The 26,745-nt window shown below is 47.0% G+C and overlaps 1 protein-coding gene across 1 annotated transcript; it reads left to right on the forward strand.

Annotated features, from left to right (window-relative positions):
* SLC8B1 (solute carrier family 8 member B1) lies at positions 1–26,534 on the forward strand. Its single transcript, XM_081892637.1, has 16 exons — positions 1–284; positions 5,985–6,419; positions 8,191–8,343; positions 10,907–10,959; positions 11,522–11,579; positions 12,956–13,061; positions 14,216–14,383; positions 15,751–15,858; positions 16,439–16,495; positions 17,665–17,795; positions 19,488–19,629; positions 20,317–20,438; positions 21,818–21,971; positions 23,466–23,546; positions 25,213–25,277; positions 25,821–26,534. Exons 2-16 carry the CDS (start codon positions 6,258–6,260, stop codon positions 26,016–26,018), a joined length of 1,758 nt encoding a protein of 585 aa, XP_081748763.1. The 5' UTR covers positions 1–284; positions 5,985–6,257; the 3' UTR covers positions 26,019–26,534.
* The last annotated feature ends 211 nt before the right edge of the window (positions 26,535–26,745 follow it).

The raw sequence follows: 26,745 nt of genomic DNA on the forward strand, positions 1-26,745 counted from the left end.
TCTCAATTTCAGGGGCCTGAGTTCGAGTCTTCGAGCTCCACGTTGGCCTGCTTTGCAGCGGACTGCGCTAGGCGTCCCTCGTGGTCCGGATTTTGGGACGCAACAGAAATACGGCTGTTCGCCTTTAAGGGGGAAAGGCATGTTGTCTCTTTAAGCCGCTGGCGAGGGAAGGAGGGCTGAGCTGGCAAGGGAGGGCGGAGTTGCGGCTTGTTTGGCCGGCTAAAGGCAGGGGATCGGCGGTGCTTCTGCTGCTGCCGGAGCGGGTGGGCTGTCTGCTTCTGCCGGTGAGTTGCAGCGGGGGCCGGTGGCTTGAAGCGCACAGGTGCGGCGGGTAAGGGCTTTTGCAAGGGAGCAGCGCCTTGCGCGCCCGGCTGCAAAGGGCGATCGCCCGGGAGCGGGGGATCTTGCTAACCGAGCCTCGCAGCTTCTGGCGTGGAGACGGAGGGCGCGATCCCGCGCGGCGCTTCCTCGCCTCTTCGCTCCTCTTTTGCGCGCTCAGGTCGGAGGCGCGTCGTGCCAAGGCGAGCGGAGCGGGAGGGAAAAGAAGACGGCGGGCAAAGGACTCCGCCTGGCTGCTACTTGGCAAGAGCCGGAGAAATGGATGCCAATCCGAATCGGGGCAGGGTTTGTTTACTTGCTGAGGCTGCGTGTTGGCCTTCCGGGACCGTGGAGATGGGCGCGGGTGGGCATTGAGAAGAAAACGGTGGGTGGGAAATTGCGCGCGCGCGCATGGCACTTGGCTTTGTTTGCAGGATCAGACCAACGGCCTCATCCCGTTAGGCTTTCTCTAGAGTAGAGGCCACTGGGTCGTTTGCTACTAGCTCTGCCTGTTTGGGGGAAGGGGAACAAAACAGGAGGGGAATGCCCCCTTTGTGCCTGGGATCTGACACTCGGAAGAGGTAAACTGCTTTTGCCCATGGAGGTTCTATTGTGGCCAGATCGCTTTATTTATTTTCGTTTTGTAGCTCACCTTTCCTCTCTCCTCCCCAAAGGTACAGTTGGAATTTAGCTGGTATTTCAGGCCAGAGTGTTTGATGTTTTGGTGGTGGGGAGAAAGTTCACAACCTAGGCAGTGGATGGGAACTACTGCTGCCAGGAGACAAAAACTATAGGGAATATTGCTTTGTACCGAGTTAGATCCACCCTGCTCAGTATTGTCTGCACTGACTGGCAGTGGTGGATGCTCTTACTATTGACCATTTTACCTCTCCCCACCCCAACTTGGCACCTCCCAGGTGTTTTGGGCCATAACTCCCTATTGCTGCCTGGGGCTGGTGAGTCCATATACCAAAACTTTTGGAAGACACCAAATTTGGGGAAGACTGAACTAGCCTATTATTAGAAGGGTTCAGGTGACACCCCCCCCCATTGCATGTTAAAAGCGGGTGCAAATGGTGGCAGTGAAGCAACATTAAGTCATTAAAAGCCTAATGGACCATGCCAAGTCCTGTGATTGTGAATTACGTAAAAGAATTATGGGGTGTGTTTAGAGATAATGCATTTCCTTTGTGTCGGGAAACCTACATTACTGCGGACTCAGGCTGCTGACCCATCAATGAATGGATGTATTTTTCCAGCCAGTGGTATGAAGGGCGGTGATGCAAGCTTTGCAAGCTGCATAGGATTGTTTTTTGGCTTTCATGTCTCTGAGTTCTGTCTAACTTGAAGGGGGTTTGGTGGGTGTGAAGGTACATCGTCCTTCTAGTCGTAGAGGCAATTATAGATCATTTTCATTCTTTTATTTTGCAAAATAAAATATATACCACTTGATTGCAATAAAGCCCTGGAGCAGTTTGCAAAAAGAATAAAAATATTGGTTAAAAAAGAGAGTGAGAGTTTAAAATGTCTCTTTCAAACACTCAAAAAATAATTAAAGCAACAATCAGCCAAAAACCAGATTAAAATGCATTCTACATGTTAAGTACAGTGGTACCTTTGGTTACGTACTTAATTCGTTCCGGAGGTCCATTCTTAACCCTAAACTGTTCTTAACCTGAAGCACCACTTTAGCTAATGGGGCCTCCTGCTGCCGCCACACGATTTTTATTCTCATCCCGAAGCAAAGTTCTTAACCCAAGGTAATATTTCTGGGTTAGCGAAGTCTGTAACTTGAAGCGTATGTAGCCTGAAGCGTATGTAACCCGAGGTACCACTGTATAGGTATGCCTGAATAAAAAAAGGTTTTTAGTAGGCACCAAAAAAAATGCAGTGAAGGTGCCAGCCTGGTGTCAACAGGCAGGGAGTTCCAAAGTGTGGGTGCGGCTACACTGAAAGATCAATTTCTTGTGTCTTTCCTCTTACCTGGTGTTTTCTCTTCTGCCTCTAGTAATTTAGGTGCTGTAGCCCACTAGTCCTCAGCCTTTTTAGGCCCAGGACCCACCATTAACCCAAACATGCACTTGGGGGGACCCAATTCTGATTTTTTGTTATTTAAATATACCTGAAGGAGCGTTTCCACCCCCATCTTTCAGCCCGGACAGTGAGGTCCAGTTCTGAGGGTCTTCTGGAGGTTCCATCACTGTGAGGTTACAGGGAACCAGGCAGAGGGCCTTCTCGGTGGTGGCACCCGCCCTGTGGAACGCCCTCCCATCAGATGTCAAGGAAATAAACAACTATCTGACTTTTAGAAGACTTCTGAAGCCAGCCCTGTTGATGGAAGTTTTAATGTTTTATGTTTTATGGTGTTTTTGATATTCTGTTGGAAGCTGCCCAAAGTGGCTGGGGAGGCCCAGCCAGATAGGCAGGGTATATGTAATTATTATTATTATTATTATTATTTTATTATTATTATTAAAAAATAGCAACTGCAATGCCTGCAGAATGATGGAAGGGAGGGCTAACCCTTTCTTCCCATATTGTGGTCCTGTCAGGAGCTGCTCCCCTCTGATGCAGTTTGCTCTGAGTATTTGGCCCCAATGGAAGATTCCCTGCCAGAACTCATTTCCTGGGGGAGACTTTCATCAGGACTGCAGTATGGGAGGAAGTGGTTAAACCCACCACCACTTCCTGAAAGGTGTCATGTGATTCCAATTCTCTCTCCTCTCACAGTCACACCTACACTGTCAAAATCAAACTTTGCACATGTGCATTTTAACCCATTACCTACTCCAGTCCTTGTTAACTGCTGCATTGAAAACTTAACATATAGAGTAACGGTCCTGGCTCAGTGGTAGAGCATCCTTGCAGGCAGAACGTGCTGGGTTCAATCTCCAGGTATGGCTAGGGAAAGACTCCTTGTCTCAAATACTAGAGAGCCACTGCCAGTCAGTGTAGACAGTACTGAGCTAGATACACCCACTAAGGTGGCACTGTGGTCTAAACCACTGAGCTTCTTGGGCTTGCTGAACGGTTCGAATCCCTGCGATGGGGTGAGCTCCCGTTGCTCTGTCCCAGCTCCTGCCAACCTAGCAGTTTGAAAGCACACCAGTGCAAGTAGATAAATCGGTACCTCTGCGACGAGAAGGTAAACAGCGTTTCCATGTGCTCTGGCACTCGTCACGGTTTCCCGTTGCGCCAGAAGCGGTTTAGTCACACCGGCCACATGACCCGGAAAGCTGTCTTGGACAAACGCTGGGTCCCTCGGCCTGAAAGCGAAATGAGCACCACAACCCCAAAGGCGATTTTGACTGGACATAACTGTCCAGGGGTCCTTTACCTTTTACCTTTACCCATCCTGGATGGACTCAGTAGTCTGGCTTTGTATGTAAGGCAGCTTCCAACCAAATGCGGCCCTCATAAGCCTCTCTAGCAGGCCCCTGGGCATCTTTCCCCAGTCCACACACTTTTCTCCTTGCTTGAACACAGAGGGAAAATCCATATGAACTAAGGCAATCCCAACAGGTGGTGATAGGGGACCAGTGGCCTTTCTGATGTGTCTCTGTTCCAGTTCCCATCAGCCCCAGCCAGCATGACCTGTAGTCAGGGGGCAACTGGGGCCGCAGCACATCCCAGGTGAAGATGGGTAGCTCAGTTGGTTAGAGCAGGGTGCTGGCAATGCCAAAGTTGCAGGTTTGATCCCCGTAGGCATATCCCTGCATTGCAGGGGTTTGAACCAGATGATCCTTAGGGTCTCTTCCAACTCTATATATCTATGATTCGATGAACTACCCCTGTTTTTATTAAAGCATTAGGAAGTTCTTTTGCATTTCCTTAATTCCTCAACAGGGGGAAAATCAACCAGCATTTCTACTGAGGTTTCAGCCATCTGCACATTTTATCTAAAAATATAAATGACCAGCTGGAGAAAAAGCAGATGTGATTCATCAACTCAAGAAATTGTTGTAAAACCCAAGGTGTACCGGAACACTGGCTGTAAACAGAGGTCTGGGCAGAAGACGGTGTTTTAAAAATAGTGTTAGGAGCAGAAGGGTTGATGCGCTGAACTCCTTCTTCTGGGGAAAGGTTTTCAGGTTTTCAGATCCCCTCCCTTTGTTATCTTGGAACAGGCCAGCCTGGGTAAACAAAGTGGCTGATAAGAATTCTCTCTCTCTCTCTTTTTAAAAAAAGAAATCCTCCAGAATTTCTAGGATCATTTGACTTTGTGACCTCTGTCACTCTGCTTCCACACCACCTGGTTTCATGCTAATTTGTACCTTGCTAGCTAGGTGGTGGTGAAAGGAATTCCCCGAGAAAAGATGCTTTTTAGTGTCAACAGAGTTTGATTGCATCTGGGTGAAATGTTGCAGCTAAACCTGTCTCACTGCATAGCGATGAGCTGGGTGGAAGGGACAATTCAACCTCCTGTTTTCCTTTTTAAATCTGCCCTTTTTATGAGGAACGATGAGGACTGGAATCTTTTTTTTAGGGGAAGGGATAGGTTTTTCCACATTACCTGGCCCTCAGAACTGTCTGCAGGCCACGCCTCTCTCTCTCCTCAAGCCACACCCCTTTTAACCTCGCCCTCTTAGAGACGCCAGCCTTCTGTGTTGGTTTACATCTGTTGCTCCTCCCACTTTTGCCTCTGGCCCCGCCCACCGCATGCATGTGGCCCCTGGCAGGTCACCCAGAAGAGAATGCGGCCCTTGGGCAGAACATTTTTTTAACCCTTCCTACTCCAGAGGGTGTCTCCTGATCCACCGGAGAAGAAGCTTTGTGCTAAAATAGCCTGTAAGCACCAGTTGGAACCGTGGAATGGTATTCACAGTGATGGAACAGAAAGGGCAATTATTACTTGTAAGGAGTCCTTCCTTTGATGTTGTAGCACCTGCACTTTGGAACTCCCTGCCGATTGACATTAGGCAGACACCATCACCGTACTGTACACCTGCTGAAAGCTTTCCTGTTTCAGCAGGGCCTATCCGGACACCTGCTTTGGTTACATCTCTTTGTAAATTTGTTTTAGATGTTTTACTGTGTCCTTTAACAGCTTTCAGATGCATTTTTTATTTTTTTAAATTGCGTAGGTGTTTGCCATCCTGGCTCCTTTTGAAATGCACATTTACTAAAATAAATGAAATAGATGAGTTATTTATGCCTTGATTTTCAGCAGAGGATTAGACCAGGAAGCAGCTTATAATTAAAATCCATATAAAGATATAATTAGGGGAATGGCAGTGTGTGTAGTGAGGGGCAGTTCCTTTTAGCCTCTGTTGACACCCTCCAAATTCCAGCCTCATTGCTCCCGGGGGAGAAAGGTACAGGAACAAGTGGAACTGGCCAGCTGCTGACCCTCAGAAACAGCCCTTCTGCATAGTCTTCCTTCTGTAACTCCTATGATTTCTCTTTCTTCCTCTCCTTTTTCTCCCCAATTTTTAATTCGTTCATTTTTTGAAATGCTCATATCTGTTCCACCCTGGTGGTTGAGAAGGAGCTTGAATCTCTTTTTTAAAAAACAACAACAACAAAAACCCGATTCACTGTAATGTAAAATAAATTGGGTTTAGCTTTTCACCTTCTCTGATGAAATCGTTTCTCCCCTTATTAGTTGCGAAAATCTTTTTAGTGGTGGTTTTAAAGCATTTTTTTGCCCTTTTGCTTCTCCCCAGGTCCCAGTTCTCTCCACAAAGGGAAACTGCTGCAAGAGAATTCTCCAGCCTGAACGGAGAGGGAGCTACTTCTCCATTTCCATCAACGGCTGGAGTTTGTGAAATTTCCTGCTGGTTGGAGCAGGGGGGCTTCTCTTACTCCCCTCCCCTCTCTCCGTACCCCTGGCTCCCGGACAGGTGATGCCGTAAAGCGTGGACAAAGTGTGGACATCTTCGCTTTGTAAGGTGGCTGGCCTCTTCGGTTCTGGACAGAGAAAAATTTGACCAGCTGCCATGTGGACTTTCTGGGTCTTTGGAGTGGCCTGCATGGCAGCCGAGGGGGCCAGCGCAGTAGGATATCCCAATAGCTCAGAGGACCCCAGGATCTCATCTTCTCTTCACTTGGACACCAGTGGGCAGCTCAACAGGATCCTGAGCTCAGGACGAGCTGTGGACGTGAGTAGCCGAAGGGGCAGAAAGAAGCCACCAAAATTGCTGTTTGGTTGACTATTTTTTCATTTATTAATTGCTTGCCCCCACAGGAAGTCTCCAAGCAAAAGGATCAGAGTTTCCTGGGAAGAGGCATTGATTGTTAAACCACTCTGGGAATTGTAGTTCTTGGAGGGGGAATAGCCTCTTAACAACTCTCAGCGTGACTTTCCATAATTCTTTGGGGAAGCCGCAACTTTAAAGCACTGGTATTACCGTGGTTTAAAGGGAGGATGTGAATGTGACTTGGGTTTCTTCAGCAAGCCTCCCAGAATTTTCCAGGTCCTAAGGAGATTGCCTTCCTTGCCATTGTGTTATGACTGGAACGGGGCTCAGCCCTTGCCTAGCAAGGACACCTAGCTGAGCTCAAGCCTGCTCAGCCAGTGAAAATGCTTCTGAAGGGAGCCAAGAATGCCTGTTTGTGGCAGAGCCGGTTATTTCACTCTGCAGCGGGAGGGCCTGCCCCACAGATCTCCCTCCACCCTTATCTTGCAGCTGCTTTCAAGCCCAGATCCGAATTAGTCCTGACTCCTGGCCTCTCTCTACTCGGAGCCAAGCTGGGGGGTAGTTCTGCATGTGTATTATAGTAACCCTTTTCAGGGATGGTATGAGAAGGAATTCATTGAAGAAGACCTCTGTGGTCCTCTTTCATCCCAGGGCTGAACTACTGCATTGCACTTTTATGTGGGCATCCCTTGGAGACTGTTTAGAAGCTTCAGCTGGTGTAGAATGCAGCAGCCTGCCTCATAATGGGGCCGGGCAGCCAGGAACACAGCATGCCAGCGTTCTGGGGTCTGTCAGCTGCTCCTCCTGTGCTCTCCTGGGAACAATCCGAGGTGGTGGTTTAGCTTTTTTGCAATACTGCGGGACCCAAATGCTAACTTGGTTTCCTAACTGTTGGTGTTCGCTGTTAACACCTTTCCCTCTGTTCCTAGTTCCTGTTGTAGTTTATCAAATCACCTGTGAAATGTGCAAAAGGCTTGGGGAAGAGAGGTTGGCACTTCCTTCATTTTCTTCCTTGAGAGCCTCTCCCAAGCAGGGCAAAAAGATTCTTTGATTTCTTATACAAGGGAGATTCAGATTCCCCTTTGTCTTAGACCCTCCTATGGGCCTTTTTAATTTTTTCGTTATTATTTTTTGATTGATTGATTGATTGATTGATATCCCACCTTTTTCTCCAAGGAGCCCAAGATGGCGTACATAGTTCTCCCCTTCCTCACTTAATCCCAACAACAGCCCTGTGCAGTAGATTTGGCTGAGAACACAGCAGGAGCGTAGGAAGCTGCTATAAACCGAGTCAGACCGTTGCTCCATCTACACCACCTGGCAGCAGCTTCAGACAGGGTTCTCTCCCAGCCATACCTGGAGATGAGAGATTTAAACCTGGGACTTTCTGCCTGCAAGGCAGATTCCCTAACCAAGATAACAGCAGACAACTTTCATTTATCTGTACGTTTGCGTTTCCCGTTTTCCTCCACCACACTCAAGGCAGTATGCATCCATCGCTCTCCCCTGTTATATCCTCACAGCAACCCTGTGAGGTAGGCTTGAGAGGCAGAGGCGGGTCGCTGAGTTAGCTTCACTTCCAAGTGGGGACTGGAAACCTGGTCTCCCAGGTCCAAAATCTGACTCTTCAACCACTGTTGACCCTCCGTGAATAAATGATTGGCAGCGACTGGACCCCCACAGTGGGATTTCTGGGCTCTTAATTTTATTTTTTTTACTTTTGTCCCTCCAGTGCAGAGAGGTGGGGAAGGAAAACATCTCCAGACGTTGCTTCTTCATCCGGAACAACCCAGACTGCCAGATGGATGGCGGGTTTCTCAACTACCTCAATGGAGCTTTCTGCGTTTTCCCTGCTGCTCTCCAACCTCTTGCAGTGACCCTCTATGTAAGGACCAAAGTAGAGGAATCTGGGTGGGTGGGAAGGGATTTTAGGAGCCCCCCTTAATTGCGTTGCTGGTTGACTGCAGAGCCTGGGAGATGTCGTGAGGGCCTCCTGACTCCTCTGAATACCAGTTGCCGCAGGAGGGGAGAGTGATTTTCTGCTCAATTCAAAAGTGTTGGTGCTCACCTTTAAAGTCCTAAACGACATCGGCCCAGTATATCTGAAGGAGCGTCTCCACCCCTGTTGTTCAGCGCGAACACTGAGGTTCAGAGCTGAGGGCCTTCTGGCAGTTCCCTCACTGAGAGAACTGAGGTTACAGGGAACCAGGCAGAGGGCCTTCTCAATAGTGCCCCCCCCCCCCGTGGAACGTCCTCCCATCAGGTGTCAAGGAAATACAGTGGTACTTTGGTTCTCAAACTTAATCCATTCTGGAAGTCCCTTCCAAACCAAAGCGTTCCAAAAGCAAGGCACGCTTTCCCATAGAAAGTAATGCAAAATGGATTAATGAATTTTACTCTCTAACGAGATCATTGAGCCATAAAATGAAAGCAATAAACAATGTACTGCAGTCACACAATCAATCAATCAATCAATCAATCAATCAGTAGCTGAACTGGGTTTCACACAGTCACACAAAAAATGAGCCGCAAAAACAAAACACAAAATGAATAGCAAAACCAGACAGACCTCAGCGTAACACTCAAAATGGAAGTGTGGCACTCAAAACGAAGCACATTCGGCTTCCAAAAAATGTTCACAAACCGGAACACTTATTTCCAGGTTTGAAGTGTTTGGGTTCCAAGTTGTTTGAGTACCAAGGCATTTGAGAACCAAGGTACCACTGTAAGCAACTATCTGACTTTTAGAAGACATCTGAAGGCAGCCCTGTTTAGGGAAGTTTTTAATGTTTCATTCTATTTTTAATAATCTGTTGGGAGCCGCCCAGAGTGGCTGGGGAAACCCAGCCAGATGGGTGGGGTATAAATAATAAATTATTATTAATAATAATTATTCCGGCTTTTGGTCTGATCCAGCAAGCATTGTATTAGCTGTATCTTGCACGTGGTGTCGACAGGTTGCATGTGGCGCTGGGGGATTTTGAGCAAGAACAAGCAAACGTGAGCTGGTCCAGCTCGGCTGTGCAACAGACGCCAACTACTTAGGGGGAAGGAATGGCAGCCACATGTGGTGGAGCTGCGGGAGGGCAGATTGATCAAGCGCAAGAAACCGGCTCCTTTTAAGAAAGAGGATCTGCCTTTTTTTTTCTGGGAAGAGGGACCAGGAAGGGATGACGCTGCAGCTAAGGGTGTTTCCTGGGTCAGGGCAAGGGCAGCTTTAGGAATGAGGAAGGTGGAGCAGGAGAACTTGCATTTTGGTATCTTTTCAGAGAATCTCCTCTTGTGAGTTTAGCCCAAGGCAAACTGCCTGATTTGCATTTGCCTTTGCAGGATCTGTACTGAGTTCTCCTCAGGCATCTTTGAATAAGGAAGTGAAAAGGCTGCGAAGTACGCAAGCCCCATCTCTGCCCACCTGCGCACCCCAGAAGGTGCATATGTGGCTCCAGAGACCACAAGACTCTTAATCCCAGGGTCTGGGGTTCAAGCCCCACATTGCTCAAAAAATATATATCCTGTGTTGCAGGGGGTTGGATGAAACAATCCTTGGGGTCTTTTCTAACTCTACAAATCTATGATTCTATCTAATCAAGAATGGGAACTGTTATTGACCAGGATTCCTATCCCTATGGTGGGGATACATAGGCGCCCCTTTGGGCTAGTAATTGATCAGTTGTATGACAATTGGACAAGCCTGCCAAGATATGTAGAATGCATGCAAGTTTTGACCTGTTTTCAGTTTTATCATTTTATTAAATAGTTATTTTATTTTTTTGTAAACCACTTTAAGGGGTCTCCCCCATTAAGTGGAGAGTGTGTGTATGTGTTGTGTGTGTATGTATGTATATATATTAAATAAATAAAAATCTGGAGGAGCATGCTGAGCACATTGGTCAACAGCTTAGCAGACAGAGTTAGCCTGCATATTCTTGGCATCTGCATGTTCAATACCAAATGTCTGAAGAAGAATCAGAAGTTGAGTTTATTTGTGATGACCACAGCTTGGTGCTTGGAACACCTGCTTTGCATGCAGAAGGTCCCAGATTTTAATTCCTGGCATCTCTAGGTAGGACTGGGGGAGAGAGCCACATCTAATCAGTGCAGATAATCCTGAGCTAGATGGCCTGATGGTCTGACTCTGTATAAAACAGCTTCCTGCACTCCCAGAAGTTGACCCAGGGCTGTAGGTTCTGCAACAAGTTAAATTAGTATTCTGCAATTAAATATAAGATAAAGGGAAAGGACTGACACCTGTTCTGAGAATTTAGGGTACAGCTGAGTTCTAAGAGTGTTTACGTTCAGTAGCAGATTGATTGATTTATTGAGACTTTGGATTATCAGAACTATGTACAGTTTTTTGAAAAACATTTTGTTCAAGCCACAAAATGTTTTGGAGTCCTTCCCTTTCCCTCCCCTTTTCACGACCGGAATTGTCTCTGGGTTTCTCGCAGGCTCTGTGGCTGGTTTATCTCTTTGTCATCCTTGGGGTCACAGCCGAGAAATTGTAAGTAACAACAATGCCAGGCGTCTCTCACCGCAAGTTTTTAAAAGGTGGCTTCCTAGCCTTCAAATGGGGGGAAGGGCCATAACAGGATATAAGGCTGTTTGGAAATGGGATGCTATCATTCAGAAATGGTTCTCTCTACTTCCTCTCCAGTTTGTCATTCATTCATATTTTTTTATTATTATATGCATACTGCTAAAAAATACTCCCAAGACTCATCTGCACCGTGCATTTAAAAGCACTCTTCTGCCACGTTAACAAGCACGCCCCCCCCCAATAATCCTGGGAATTGTAGTTTGCTGCTCATGTAGACTGGGCCTAACTCTGCTCCCCTGAAGAGCAACTCCCCTTGTCGCAGGAGCTTGACTCAGTGGCAAAAGTCCATTCCCCATGGCATCTCCAGGTTGTGTTGGGAGGGACCTCGGTCTGAAATCCTGCAGTGTAGACAATACAGAACCAATAATAGGGCTCTGGAAAAAACCAGCTTCCTATATTCTTCATATGGGGGGGAGGGGCAATGCATCAAACTTGTAACCTTTTTTTCTTTCCTTCCACCCTTAAGCTTCTGCCCCAACTTATCTGCCATCTCCACCAAGCTGAAGCTGGCACACAATGTTGCAGTATCCTTTGGTGAATTTGTTCTGGGTCCTCAGAGGCACCAGAGAAGGGTGGAATAGTGGGGAAGCTCATTGGGTCTTCTCAGTCTCCTGTTATCTAACCTGGTTGTGGTCTGATGCTAACAGGTGGGGGAACAAGGTGGATTGAACCCCTCCACCCAGATCGCAATGGTTTAATCCAGAGGTGGAAGAATCCTTTTTTTTTCCACACGGGGAAGGAGGCACATTCTCCCACATGGGCAACTTCCCAGGGGCCACGTGCCAGGGGTGGGTGTGGCCAGAGGCAAAAAGAAGGCGGAGCATCAGGTGGGACCCTTAGCCCAAGGGTGTAGCCAACATGGTGCTCTGTAGTTTTAAATTTGCACTACAACTCCCATCATCCCTGGTTATTGGCCATGCTGACCGAGGCTAATAGAAGCTGGAGTCCCAACAGCATCCAGAGGGGACCATACTGGCTACCCCTGCTCCCGGCCTTTCTACAGTATGCCCCATATCAGCCAGGGAGATTTCTACACCAGCACATTCTTCTCCATTCACCAGACAGACAGGCACCAAAGTTTCGGCCAAATCATTTGGCAATGAGGGTGGGGCACACAATAGAGCTGGTGGTGCGGTTCCTGGGAGAGTCCCGAAGGCCAGATAATGCCTGAAGGACTTCCTTTGCCCCCCTTGGCCTGAGATTTCCCACCCCAAGTTTAATCTGTTAGAAGGCTTTTTTTCATCAACTGCAAAGCCCTGCGCTGGGTTCTGAAGGGCATCGCAACTGTGGCATACAGTGGACGCTCGGGTTGCGAACGTGATCCGTGCGGGATGCACATTCACACTCTGCGCATGCGCGAGTTGCAATTCAGCGCTTCTGCGCAAAGCACGATATAGCGCTTCTGCGCATGCACGACCGCCGAAACCCGGAAGTAACCCGTTCCAGTACTTCCGGGTTTCGGCGGTCCGTAACGCAAAAAAACGCAGCTTGAAGCATCTGTAACCCGAGGTATGACTGTACAGTCATGGTTCGGGTTGAATGTGCTTCGGGATGAACGCATTCGAGTTGCACTCCGCCGGAAGTAATGGAGCGCATTATTTCCGGGTTTCGCCGCATGCGCAGACGCTCAAAATGACGTCATGCGCAGAAGCACCGAAACGTGACACACGGACACGGGTTACGTTTGCTTCTAGATGCGAACGGGGCTCCGGAACGGATCCCGTTCGCATCTAGAGGTACCACTGTACTAAGTTGAGGAGAACAAAAGGCGAGAGGCATTGGCCACACCGAATTTTGGCCTCGCACAAAATCTGAAAGAACAAAGCCAACGTCCTGGAATGAGGCCCATTCCCTCCACTGGGCCTGCTGTCTCCATTTCTTCCTTAGCCCTTTCCTTCATGGTGTCACCTTCCTGGCTTTTGGGAATGGCGCACCTGATGTCTTCAGCGCCGTCGTGGCTTTCTCCGACCCGCGGACAGCGGGCTTAGCTGTTGGAGCGCTCTTCGGTACGTGTCGCCAGGGTTTCCCCTCTGCAAACCCCCATGTGCCTTAGTGTGTGGGGCAAGGCCTGCTTCTGCTTGACGCCTCCCTTTCCATGGAGGTGCAGGTTACAGCAACAGCCAAGGCGACATTTTTCCACCTTCGAAGCATCAAGCAGTTGGTCCCTTACCTTTCCCGCCCCAACCTGTCCACAGTGATCCATGCGATGGTCACCTCCAGGCTTGACTACTGTAATTTGCTCTACGCGGGGCTGCCCTTGAAGCTGTCCCAGAAACTCCAGCGGGTGCAGAATGCTGCAGCGAGGCTCCTCACAGGGTCTCTGCCATGAGAACATATTCACCCAGTGCTTTTCCAGCTGGCTCCCGGTGGAGTACAGGGTCAGATTTAAGGTGCTGGTTTTGACCTTTAAAGCCTTTCACGGCCTAGGACCCTCATACCTATGGGACCGCCTCTCCCGGTATGCCCCACGGAGAGCCTCAAGGTCCATAAATAGCAACCCCCTAGTGGTCCCAGGCCCTAAGGAAGTTAGATTAGCCTCAACCAGAGCCAGGGCCTTCCCTACACTGGCTCCGGTCTGGTGGAATGCTCTGTCTCATGAGACCAGGGCCCTGCGGGATTTGATTTCTTTCCGCAGGGCCTGTAAGACAGAGTTGTTCCGCCTGGCCTTTGGCTTGGAGCCAATTTGATTCCCTCCCCCTCTTTCTTTTTCCTTTCTCCTCCTGTGATGAGGCTGCATTTTAATATTTTAATGTTGTATTTTAATCTTGTTTTTAACTTGTATTCATTCAACTTGTTTTTATTATTGTTTGTTTGCCGCCCTGAGCCTGGCCTTGGCTGGGGAGGGCGGGAAATAAATAAAAATTATTATTATTATTATTATTATTATTATTATTATTATTATTATTATTATTATTCTGTGCCATCGCCGGATGGAAATCCGCCAGTCATAGCATGACCAGCAGGGCCTTGTCCAAAGATCATAAAGATTGCCTGGCTCTGTATGGCAGAAGGCCATCTACCAAGTATTCTGGCCCTAAGTGGTTCAGGGCTTTCTGTGCTAACAGCAGACCCTTGATCGTGGCTCCCTGATTGCTTGGCAGTCATGCCTTGCCAGTCTTCCAGCTATGTGGGAATTTACCCTTCCTTTCCTTTTCTCCAGGTGCTGGTATCTTTGTCACCACTGTTGTAGCCGGTGGTATAGCCCTGGTGAGGCCGTTCACTGCGGCCTCCAGGCCGTTCCTCAGGGATGCCATCTTCTACATGGTCGCTGTCTTCCTCACTTTCGTGGCCCTCTACTTTGAGGAGGTCAGCCTGGCAGAGGCCCTGAGTGAGTATATATCAAGGGCCAAGGGAAGCGAGTGCCATCATAGCTCGGGCAAAAGGTCCCGCTAAGTCCCAGGACGTTTGGGAACCTGTGGCTTTCTCCAGTGTTATCCCATCAGCCTGGCTGATAATCAGGAAATGACCGGAGTCTCAGGATTATATATGTACATCTAGGGGTTGGGCAGCATGTAGCTTGACAGCAGTACATGCGGAAAGGATCTAGGCGTCTTAATAGACCTCAAGCTTAACGTAAGTCAACAGTGTGATCCAACAGCAAAAAGCAGCTAAGGCAATTCTAGGTTGCATCAACAGGTTTCTAGTGTCCAAGGGAAGTAATAGTCCCACTCTAGTCTGTTTTGGTCCGATTTGACCTGGACTCCTCTGTCCAGTTCTGTGCACCCCATTTTAAGAAGGATATTGACAAGCTGGGACGTGTGCAGAGGAGGGCAACCAAGATGATCAAGGGTCTGGAAACTAAGCCTTATGAGGAACAGTTGAGGGAGTTGGGTATGTTTAGCATAGAGAATAGAGGACTGAGAGGTGTTTTTTATATTGTGATTTTTTGTTGTGAACTTCCCTGAGATCTATGGCAGTATACAAATTGTTGTTGCTGTTGTTAATTAATTAATTAATAGCTGTCTATTTGAAGGCCTATCAAATGGAAGATAAAGCAAGCTGGTTTTCTGCTGCTCCAAAGGGTGGGATCCGAACCAATGGATTCAAAGGGAGATTATGACTAAACATTAGGAAGAACTTTTTGATGCCAAGAGCTGTTCAATAGTGGAATGATCTACCCTAGAAGGTTTTGGACTCTCCTTCACTGAAGGATTTTAAACAAGTTAGATGGCCATCTGCCAGGGATTTTTTGGCAGTGGTTGCAAGCAATGGACAAGATGACTGTTGGAGTCCCTTCCAACTCCACAATTCTATTATTTGGCCTTGTTCTCTCTGAGCTGTGAATTGTAGTTTATTACACATGCTGAGAGTTATTCCCCTCTCAGAGGGTAATAAGAATATCTTGGCACCCTAAACACACTACAGCTCCCAGGATTCTTGGGGGTGGGGAGCTATGACCGTTCAAAGTATTATCATAGGGCTTTTAATATAGGTAGGATTGGGACCTGTACATTGAAAACACATCCTTTCCCTCAAAGAATTCTGGGCGCTGTAGTTTGTTTAAGGATTGCTGTGGATTACCCTTACTCTGCTGGGTGAACTACAGTCCCCACAATTCTTTGAGGGAAAGGATGTTCTTCGGATGTGCTCTAAAAGTAACAGTGGGTACGCAGACAGGGGCCTGTTTTAAATTGTGTGGTGGTGCAGGATGAGCAGGGCAAACGGGCTGTTGTGAAGGGTTGGCTTCCCCTGCAGGTTACCTCTGTCTCTACATCTTCTACGTCCTGACGGTCGTCGTCTCTACGTGGCTCCACAAGAGGCAGCGGAGGGAGAGGCCGGGACCACCTAGCCCTGCAGAGCCAGGTGAGGGGTGCAAAGAGATATGTAGGGAAATCCTTCTCTTGCTTTGCACGCAGACCCTCCCAACCCTTATACAGTGGTACCTCAAATGCCTTGGTACTCAAACAACTTGGAACCCAAACACTGCAAACCTGAAGTAAGTGTTCCGGTTTGCGAACTTTTTTCGGAAGCCGAATGTGCTCTGTTTTGAGTGTTATGCTTCCGATTTGAGTGTTACGCTGAGATCTGTCTGTTTTTGCTATTTATTTTGTGGTGTGGTTTTTTTGCTGCTCTTTTGTTTTTGTGACTGTGCGGAACCCAGTTCAGCTCCTGATTGATTGATTGTGTGACTGCAGTACATTGTTTATTGCTTTCATTTTATGGCTCAATGGTCTCATTAGATAATAAAATCTATACTTAATTGCGGTTTTAGGGGTTGTTTTTAAAAGTCTGGAACGGATTAATCCATTTTGCATTACTTTCTATGGGAAAGCGTGCCTTGGTTTTGGAACGCTTTGGTTTTGGAACGGACTTCCGGAACGGATTAAGTTTGAGAACCAAGGGACCACTGTAACTATTCTTTCCTCTCCTTGCCTTGCTTCAGAGCTGCCAACAGACTCTGAAGATGGGGACACTTCGAGCGCCAATGGAGGCGAATACGGTGAGTCGCATTTGAGCCCGTTTCTCCCGAGGGCTGAACAGATAACGCACCAACTCTTACGACAAGTGCTGCAACCCTTTGATCAGAAGATCAAAACTAAGTCAAGTTTTAAAAAATTAAAAAAAAAAATTATTTGGTTTTTCAGATTAACATTTTACAGTCATATATCAAACATAGATCCATAAAAACAAGATTCCAATGAATCTCCTGGACTTCCATCCTCCCCTTTGTGGGTCATGTTATTAATCATTTCCTCCTGCATCTTTCATGATGATCCAAATCTTTTACATCTCCATTGTATCTAGAATTCACCCGTAAACGACAAGTGATATTCCAACTCTACTGACAATTTTAATGGTTTACAACTGTTTACTAACAGGTTTTAGTTAATGCATTGGTTGGAGGATATGATAATAATTAGGGGACCTGTGTATTAAGAAAACACTAGCTTATTGCTTTAAGCTTTTTTTTTATTCTGGTGTGTTACTGTAATAGGGAATGGTGCCAAAAACGATAAAGATGAATGTCTTTTATTATTCAGGTAGGTAGCTGTGTTGGTCTGACGCAGTAGAAATATATATTTTTTAAAAATATTGTCCAGTGGCACACAAAAGCTTATACCAAGAACAAACTAAGGTGCCACTGGACAAATTTTTATATATATTTCTATTTGATGATGATGATGATGATGATTTTAAAAGTATGGTTTTCGTTTGTGGACCATGTTTGCTCTTTACTATTTCGCAGCCTATATTAAGGTGTTTGGCAGTCTGCAAATTTTGTTTTCAATTTCATGGGTCAAGAGGCGGGTGATAAAACAGCCCTCCATGCATAGAAAGAATTTTGGAGGGGCAGTGTGTACTCTTCCCATTGCCCCATGATCCAATAATCTCCCAGTGCCTGCCATTTCAACAGCTGTCGGAAGGAGTTCTGTGCATGCATCCTGACTGAGGCTCTACAACCATTTGCACATAGAACAACTCCTGGTGTGCGTTGAATGTGTGTGACTGGGGGGAGCGGCTTCGATAGCCTTGCAACCTCCTCCACACGTAAATAATATTTCTGTGCAACCCTCCCTGCAAACATTTTCCAGTCGGCTGACAGCTCTGTCAGTTTCTCCTTTCTGGGCCGGCTCTATCTATCTCACTTTACCCTCTCTCTGCGCACAGGGGAAGAATACCGACCTTTGCTGCCTTCGGAAGAGAGCACCCTCCAGATTCTGACACACTCCTTGAATCCTCTGGATTACCGAAAGTGGAGGAGGAAGCCCTGCTATTGGCGGCTGCTCAAGATCTGCAAGGTTACTCTCTTTAAATGCATTTTTATTTTCTATTTTTTTACTTCCATCAATTTATTTTTTTCAGCCAGCGACCAGCATTCAGAAACGGACTTTGCACAAACATGTACAATAATGCCAAATGAAACAACTCAAATAGGAGTCACCCTATTCCCCTCAGAGAGCTACTAACAACTCTTAGGGCACCTAACAAACAACATCTCCCAGAATCCTTTGGGGGAACCCATGTTTAAAGTGGTATCACGGCACTTTAAATGTTTGATGTGTGAATGTGGTGTCCACGTTTAAAGCACCTCTGAAGTATGCGCTCTTTCCCTCAAAGAATTCTGGAACTGTAGTTACAGTGTTACAATCTCCAGAAACTCTTGACAAATAGCAGCTCCCAGAATCCTTTGGAGGAAGCCATGACTGTTTAAAGTGATATCATAGTGTGAATGTGGCCTGAGCCTCATGTCCCTCACACTGGGACATTTCTACTTCCACTATTCTCCCTTCTTCCCCCCACCCCAGTCTGTGAAGCTCTTGTCTGAGGAGAAGGTTGCTTCATGGCTGGCGGCAATGAACAACCACCTAAAGCCCAACTTTCACACCCATGGTCTCTGAGGTGTAAAGGGTCTGCAGACGGTGTCACGGCCACTTCACTTTTCTGGTGGCTTTTGTGTGTCCCTTGTGACATGCATGAAACAACACAGAAGTTACCTCAGCACAAAATAACAGTCTAGACATTGATGATGACAATCGTGTAGGAACCTTGGCCAGAGATTGAGGAACCTGCGGCCCTTCCCTGTCTCTTGGCCGTAACTGGAAAGGGCTGGTGGGAATTGTGTCCTCTACTCAGTATATTTTTGGACTCCTCAAGTCCTCCATCTTTGCCCCTAGGCCAGAAGTGGGTAGACTGCAGGCGTGACAGATTACTTGGACCACAGTTGGGTCTATACATATGAATTTTAAATCATTTGTAAAAAAAATTCTACCTTTATTGTGATAGACAGCCCTTTTCAGGGAAGTTCTTTTATGGTTGATGTTGCATTTTCAGTATTTTGTTGGGAGCTACCCAGAATGGCTGGGGCAACTCAGATAAGCATATTATTATTATTAATTAATTAATCAGTGCTTTTAAAAAAAAAAATTATTTAGGGGTACTCTAATTTTCCTGCTCATATTGAAATACTGCCCCTCAATGAGGCCAAACTTAGATTCACAAAATGTTTAGGGGTATGCGTACCCCTGCTTCCCCCCACAGGAAAAAAAACAGATTATTATTAAAAACGTTGTTTAAAAACATTAATTTTTGCCTATTTGTATTAAGCAGGTACCTTTACTCTCCTAGACACCTCCTAAAAAACATTTTGAGGCAAGCCTACCCAGCTATTTAGAATGCTGACATGTAGTTTAGCCTGTCTTTTGCTGATTTTAATTCTTTGAATGTTTAAATTGTTGTTGTTTTACTAAATAGTTGCTTTTAAGTGTTTTTATTGTTTTAGTCGTTATTTTTTTAAAAAAAACCTGCTTTGAGGTTTATTCATTTTTTTAACAGTCAAGTGGGGGAGTGGTATACATTTTATGAAATAATTAAATAACAAAATTGAATTTCAAAAAAGGCACCTAAGAGTCCCAGCCCGTTCATGTGGATGTGGCAATCGCCTCCACGTGTTAAAGCACTTTAACCCACCCCCTGTTTTCTCTCCTCCCCAGCTGCCAGTGGAGTTTGTGCTGCTGCTGACAGTGCCCATCGTGGACCCTGACAGGGAAGATCAGAACTGGAGGCGGCCCTTGAACTGCCTTCACCTCATCGCTGGGCCCCTTGTCTGCATCCTCACGCTAAAGTCGGGCACATGTAAGCGCCTGCCTTTCCTCCCAAGGGCAGTGTGGCCCTTTGATTCCCTTTTTGCACTTTGTGTATTTGTAGAGAATGCTTGAACAAGGCTACAGTCTAACCTGGTGTAAGGCTGCTTCCTAAGAGTTTTGGGCCACTTAAATTGATGTACAAATGCATGTTGTTACTCCTTCATTACTCCATCGTTCCTCATTACTCCATCAGCCATGGGTAGGCAAACTAAGGCCCAGGGGCCGGATCTGGCCCAATCGCCTTCTAAATTCAGCCCGTGGACGGTCCGGGAATCAGCATGTTTGTATATGAGTAGAATGTGTCCTTTTATTTAAAATGCATCTCTGGGTTATTTGTGGAGCCTGCCTGGTGTTTTTACATGAGTAGAATGTGTCCTTATATTTAAAATGCATCTCTGGGTTATTTGTGGGGCCTGCCTGGTGTTTTTACATGAGTAGAATGTGTGCTTTTATTTAAAATGCATCTCAGGGTTGTTTGTGGGGCATAAGAATTCATTCATCCCCCCCCCCAAAATATATATAGTCCGGCCTCCCACAAGGTCTGGGGGACAGTGAACCGGCCCCCTGCTGAAAAGGTTTGCTGACCCCCAACACCACCCTCCCCGTTTCAAATTACGGGAATGAATCAACCTCGTTGAATATAACTTAGTGTCTCCATTCTCTTGCTATCTTTCAGATGGGTTTCATAAAATCCACGGGGTCTTCCCAGTTTGGGGCCTGGTGGTCCTTCTGGGGGCTGCCTTGGCTGTTGTCATCTTCTGCACTACGAAGAACGAAGAGCCACCCCGATATCACTGGGTGAGCACCGTTGCTCAAATCTCTCTCGTGAACCTTTTCATCCTGCACCGAGAGCTGTTTAGCAATCAGTCCCTTTTCAGAGGGAGCTCTGGGAATTGTAGCTCTGGGGGGGGGGATAGGGGTGGTGGTGTCTCCTAATAACTCTCAGCACCCTGAACAAACTGCAGCTCCCAGTATTGTTTGGGGGAAGAAGCCATGATTGTGTAAAGTGGCATCATAGTGTTTTATAAACACTTGGTGCAAATGTGGCTCTTGTCATGTTCATTCATTTCAGTGGGTCTTCTCTGAGTAAATCGTAGTTTAATACAGCAAGCCCACAACTTATGTGTATTTGATTTGTGCGCATTCAGCTTTTACACACTTGACCAAAAAAATTATTTTTTTAAGAGAAGAGGGCTGAAAGGGGGCAGGCCTCCAGAAAATAGGACTTTAGCAATCACACCTGCCACTGAACTCAATATGTTTTGGGAATACAGTGGTGCCTCTAGATACAAACTTAATTTGTTCCGGAGGTCCATTCTTAACCAGAAAACCGTTCTTAACCTGAGGTACCACTTTAACTAATGGGGCCTTCCACTGCCAGTGTGCCACAGGCGCATGATTTCAGGTTCTCATCCTGAGGTAAAGTTCTTAACCTGAAGTACTACTTCCAGGTTAGCAGAGTCTGTAATCTGAAATGTTTGTAACCCGAGGTGTTTGTAACCCGAGGTACCACAGTAGTAATGATAATGATAATAATTTAAAAAATTATTATTTATACCCCACTCATCTGGCTGGGTTTCCCTAGCCACTCTGGGTGGCTTCCAACAGTATATTAAAAACACCATACAGCATCAAATATTAAAAAGTTCCCTAAACAGGGTTGCCTTCAGATGTCTTCTAAAAGTCAGATAGTTGTTTATTTCCTTGACATCTGATGGGAGGGCATTCCACAAGGCGGGTGCCACCACCAAGAAGGCCCTCTGCCTGGTTCCCTGTAACTTCACTTCTCGCAGGAAGGGAACCGCCAGAAGGCCCTTGGAGCTGGACCTCAGTTTCCGGGCTGAATGATGGGGGTGGAGATGCTCCTTCAGGTATACTGGGCCAGTATATGCAGTTTTGGCTTCAGGCATGATCCCTGGAACGTAAACCCCACGTAAATTTTTGGCTTACTGAACCACATATTCTGTGGGTTTACAGGTAGAATAAAACAGGCGATGCAGGTTTACTGTCAGATATACGGTGGCAGCTCATTTAACAGCCAGACACAAGCAAGGGGCAAGGAGATGTTTGTTGCCCCCTGACAACAAAGGAAAGGTGGCTTTGTGAAGGCCCTTGTTGACAGTTCTCTACTCCCCCTCCCCCCGCCCTCGGATCTTTTTCTCATGTTGCCACAACAGTTATTTGCCTTCCTGGGCTTCCTGGTAAGCGCCTTGTGGATCAACGCTGCTGCCACAGAGGTGGTGAACGTCTTGAGGACTTTGGGGGTGATCTTCCGACTGAGCAACACTGTCTTGGGGCTGACGCTGCTGGCCTGGGGAAACAGCATTGGAGGTGAGCATGCGGGGGCTGGTGAGGAAAGAGGCCTTGGGCATTTATGTATGTGTTGCATTTATATCCTGCCCCACCCCAGAGGAGACCCACAGTCACTTACAAGCAGTGGAGGTCCCCAGAGCAGGAAAAAGGAACAATAGCCCCCTCCTGCTGCTTTTATACCCAGCAACTGGGTGCCCCTTAGGCCAGTCACAAACCTACTTTGCGGGGTGGGTGTTAGGCTAAAATGGAGAGGGGGAGAAGCACATACCTCTTTACCCTGGCTTTTGAAATTTAGAGTTGTATATTCTTAAAAACAGCCTTATTTTTGTGGTTGTCAATTGTTTTAAACTGTTTTAACCTAGTGCTTAAATTGTTTTAACCGGGCCTTTGGCTGAAGAGTGGGTAAATAATAATAATAATAATAATAATAATAATAATAATAATAATAAGAAGAAGAAGAAGAAGAAGAAGAAGAAGAAGAAGAAGAAGAAGAAGAAGAAGAAGAAGTACCGTATTTTTCGTTCTATAACACGCACCCGACCATAACACGCAAGTAGTTTTTAGAGGAGGAAAATCCGTAGGCATGCCACCCATAGGCATTCCCTCCATAACACGCACAGACATTTCCCCTTACTTTTTAGGAGGAAAAAAGTGAGTGTTATGGTGCAAAAAATACGGTAATTTCTTTTTGAAAAAACAGCTTTGGGATTTGTTTGTTTGTTTTTCAGTTCAAGTGTATATACATTTTGTGAACTAAATTGTGAAATAGCTATTATTAATATTATTATTATGCCTTGAGCTCCTTCAAGGAAAAGTTGGATATAAATATAAACATACCTGACAGCCTGTTTCCTCTGTGATTTTGTCTAATCCTTGCACCACCATTTCATTTTAAAGAAGAAACCTTCTAAGTTAGTGACCCATCACCACTTCAGAATAACTCTGCTTTGGTTATTATGGGCTGCATGACAGATCAGTCAAGCAGCCTATGCAGTCCCAGCATCCTTTTCACCCAGTTGGCCAATCGGATGCCTTTGGGAAGCCCCACAAACAGACCACATGTATAGCACAGCTTTCTGACGGGGAAAACACCGCTGTGCAGTGGCAAGGCATCTGCTTTGCATGCAGAAGGTCCCAGGTTCAACCCCCGGCCTCTCCAGCTTAAAAGGGTTAGACAGTGGGGGGCGACAGGAAAAGGGTCTCCTCTGACCGAGGCTGTGTTAGAGCTGCTGCCAGTCAGTGTAGACAATACTGGGCTAAGATAGCGAAAACTCACCTGGTTGAAAACCGTTTCCTAAGCCTATGAGGCACTCATCTCTAGCTAGCAGGAGCAGTGGTCAGGGTTGATGGGAATTGTAGTCCAAAAACAGCTGAAGACCCAAGTTTGGGAACCCACCCTGACACTGTTTCCTCCCCACAAAATGAACCTGCATCAACAAATCCAATCTGTGAGAGCTAAAGTTAATATATATTGATGTGTGTGTCCCCCCTTTTCCCTTACTTGTCTTTCAGACACCTTCTCAGACCTCACGATGGCTCGGCAGGGATACCCCCGCATGGCCTTTTCTGCCTGCTTTGGTGGCATCATCTTCAGTATCCTTGTGTCATTGAAACTGTACTCAATATTGATCCAGAGTAGATTCCAGATGTATAGTTAGCAGAGTAAAAACTTAAACAGGTTGTGGGATTCCCAAAAAATAGACTAGAGGCAATTAATATTTCATCCAGCAGAGCTTTACTGAAGGCAAATGAGCATAATGGTCACAAATCCAATACATTCAGGATTGGCACTGTCCATAAGAAATCCAGTTGCAGCAGACTTAGCTTAAACTTACAATAACTTATAATAAGTCTAGACCTTAACACTAAGGATACTGTGTACAAAACACCACACCAGAAGGAAAGATTGATAGAGACTTTTATAGTCAGCATGACCTTGACACAGTTGAGATAGCAGAACCAGTTTTAAGCCAGCTGTACTCAACTTCTCTGAAGGAATAACCCAAACATCATGAACCTTCTGCTTGCTTCTTTCACACAGGGAAGCTTCCAGAACCCTCCTGAATTAAGTAGAATTAGGAAAGATCTCTACACATCAGATCAATACTTTATGTACTAAGAGACCCAAAGTGAGACTTTGCGGGTGATCTCCTGACGGGTTGCAGTCTGCCTTGCCAGACTGGGGCTGCACTCCCTGGAAGGCCTTCATAGGCATCCTGTGTTGGTCCTCAAGACTGACCTGGGATGCGTAGCAGTAGTGGTAATAATTTATAAAACGTGAGTGCACGTACACCTTCTGCAAACTTGGCATTAAGGTCTGAATGCACCTAGAACCCTAACCCTCAAGACCTCCCCACTTAACACAGGAAAGTTGGGTGGAGCAGGTACACTTGCCACATGCTGAGAAGTTGGGGGTGGGACTGGCCTCTGCACCAGGTGTGGGGAAGCATTTGCCCTCCCAATGTTGCTGGACTACAACTCCCATTGGCCCCCACGGACAGGGATGATGGGAGTTGTAGTCCAACGACGCTGGTGGACCAAAGGCTCCCAACACCTAATCTGCATGTTTCCTTCTTTTGCCCTTGTTTTGTTGATCAGCCATATCCCTCTGGGAAGCTCATGAGCAGAACAATGGAGGCAGTACCCCCCAGTCTCCTGTTTGCAGGAGAGTAAATGTGCTCAAAAGGTACGCTGCTTCTGAATGGAGAGGCTCCATTGAAGCTGCCCTGGACAAACAGTTGCACGTGGATCCTAGGTCTGTGTGCCTTTGTCAGAGAAAGTCAGTGGATTTTGCTTGCTGTGTTACAAACCGGTGCCTGGGGCTTCCAGCAGTGAGAAGCCAGCTGGCTCAATTTCACATCCACTCCTTGCATGAATTTGCTCTCAGCCTGGGTTTGTTGGCTAGGTCCATTGCCTCTGTGGGGCTGGGGAGGGAAGGGAGGACAGTTGGTCACTGATTGATTGCTTTTCCTGGCCAGATTGTCTCCTAAGAGAGCCAGTGCAGTGTAGTGGTTAAAAGCGGTAGACTCGTAATCTGGTGAACCGGGTTCGTGTCTCCGCTCCTCCACATGCAGCTGCTAGGTGTCCTTGGGCCAGTCACACTTCTCTGAAGTCTCTCAGCCCCACTCACCTCACAGAGTGTTTGTTGTGGGGGAGGAAGGGAAAGGAGAATGTTAGCCGCTTTGAGACTCCTTCAGGTAGTGATAAAGTGGGATATCAAATCCAAAGTCGTCGTCTTCTTCCTGAACTTTGCCGGCAGATATGCTTGTTGGCGTTGGACTCGGCTGCCTCCTTCAGATGACGAGCAGCAAGCTAGTTGTGAGGGTACGGGCACTCTCATTGCCATTTCTCCTTCCACTCAGGGGGGGGGGGGGAGAGAACCTGCAGTCTTCCAAATGCTGTCAGACTCCCAACTCCCATTAGCCCACAGCCAGCATGGCCCAATGGTCAGGGATGATTGGTGGTTCAAAGGCAGCCCTAAGTACAGTGCACTGCAGTAGTCTTTACTGAAGACTGAACAACTGAAGCCAGGCTGGCAATGTTCCTGTCCAATGGTCAGGGATGATGAGAGATGTAGCCCAACAATATTTGGAGGGCACAGCATAGGTAGCTGCTTTACCCTGAGCCAGCCCATCTATTCCAGCAATGTCTACACTGGCTTGCAGCATCTCTCCAGGAATTCAGACAAGGAAGTATTTCCCAGCTCAACCTGGAGATGCCAGGCTTTGAACCTGGGACCTTCTGCGTGCAAGGCAGATGTTCTACCACTGAGCCACAGCCCTTGCCCACTTTGGCTGTCCTGTGTGAGGTCTAGTCCTCCATGGCATCTGGTGTGCTCACTCCCCTTTTCCGGTCTCCCCTTTGCAGCTGGAATCCGAGGGCCTTCTGGTGTGGATCCTGGCCGGCGCGCTGGGCCTCAGCCTGATCTTCTCCTTCCTCTCTGTGCCTGCTCAGTGCTTCCATCTGGGGCATGGCTATGGCTGCTGCCTCATCGTCTACTACCTGGTCTTCTTGACTGTTGCGCTGCTGACGGAGTTCAGGGTGATCCGGCTGGCCTCCATCTGAAGAAGACATCTTTCATCGTGGACCTCCTTCGGACGTTGTCGCGGAATGGTGATGGGTTGCAAATGTCCCCCTCTTGCGACCGAGCTGCTCTACTTGAAGACATTGCCTTGCAACAAGCACACACCCCCGGCGAGTGCCCAAAGGGACCTGGTTGTCAGGTTTGACTGTTACCCGCTGCTCGGAGGGAAGCAAGACCACAACTCAAACCTCGGGAACTTATGCAGAGCCCCGGGCAAGCTCTTGTTAGGTTGCTGGGGTCATTCAAGGCACAAAGGTGCCACCTGCTTTTAAAGACCTATATTATAAGTCAGGGATCATTTGGCCTTGGGGACAGGCCATCGGTTCCCCAATCAGTATTAACTTTTCTTATAAGGAAAGGCATTATTTAGGTTTTAAACAAAAGCTTTTTTTAAAAAAGAAAAGAACATTGTCAGGTTTTTTGGGGATGGGTTTTGCAAGGAGTGGTTTTTAGATCCTGTCTGTGCTGAAAGATGGTAAAGCATACTGCTCCCAGTATGCACTTCTCGTGGCTCTTAGTTTTCTCAAGTTTCGGTTGGAAACTGCAAATTTACAACTAAGAGGTATTGCATTAAAAAAAACCCAACCATTCACACAACACCCTTTTATTTCCAGTATTCAGCAGTGAGTGCCAGGGGCGAATCTACAGTCGTACAGTGGCGTAGCGTCGGGGGTGCCGGCCGCACCGGGCGCAACATCTGGGGGTTAG

The sequence above is a fragment of the Podarcis melisellensis genome (assembly GCF_964234715.1).
Source record: "Podarcis melisellensis genome assembly, chromosome: 16".
Taxonomy (NCBI): Eukaryota; Metazoa; Chordata; class Lepidosauria; order Squamata; family Lacertidae; genus Podarcis; species Podarcis melisellensis.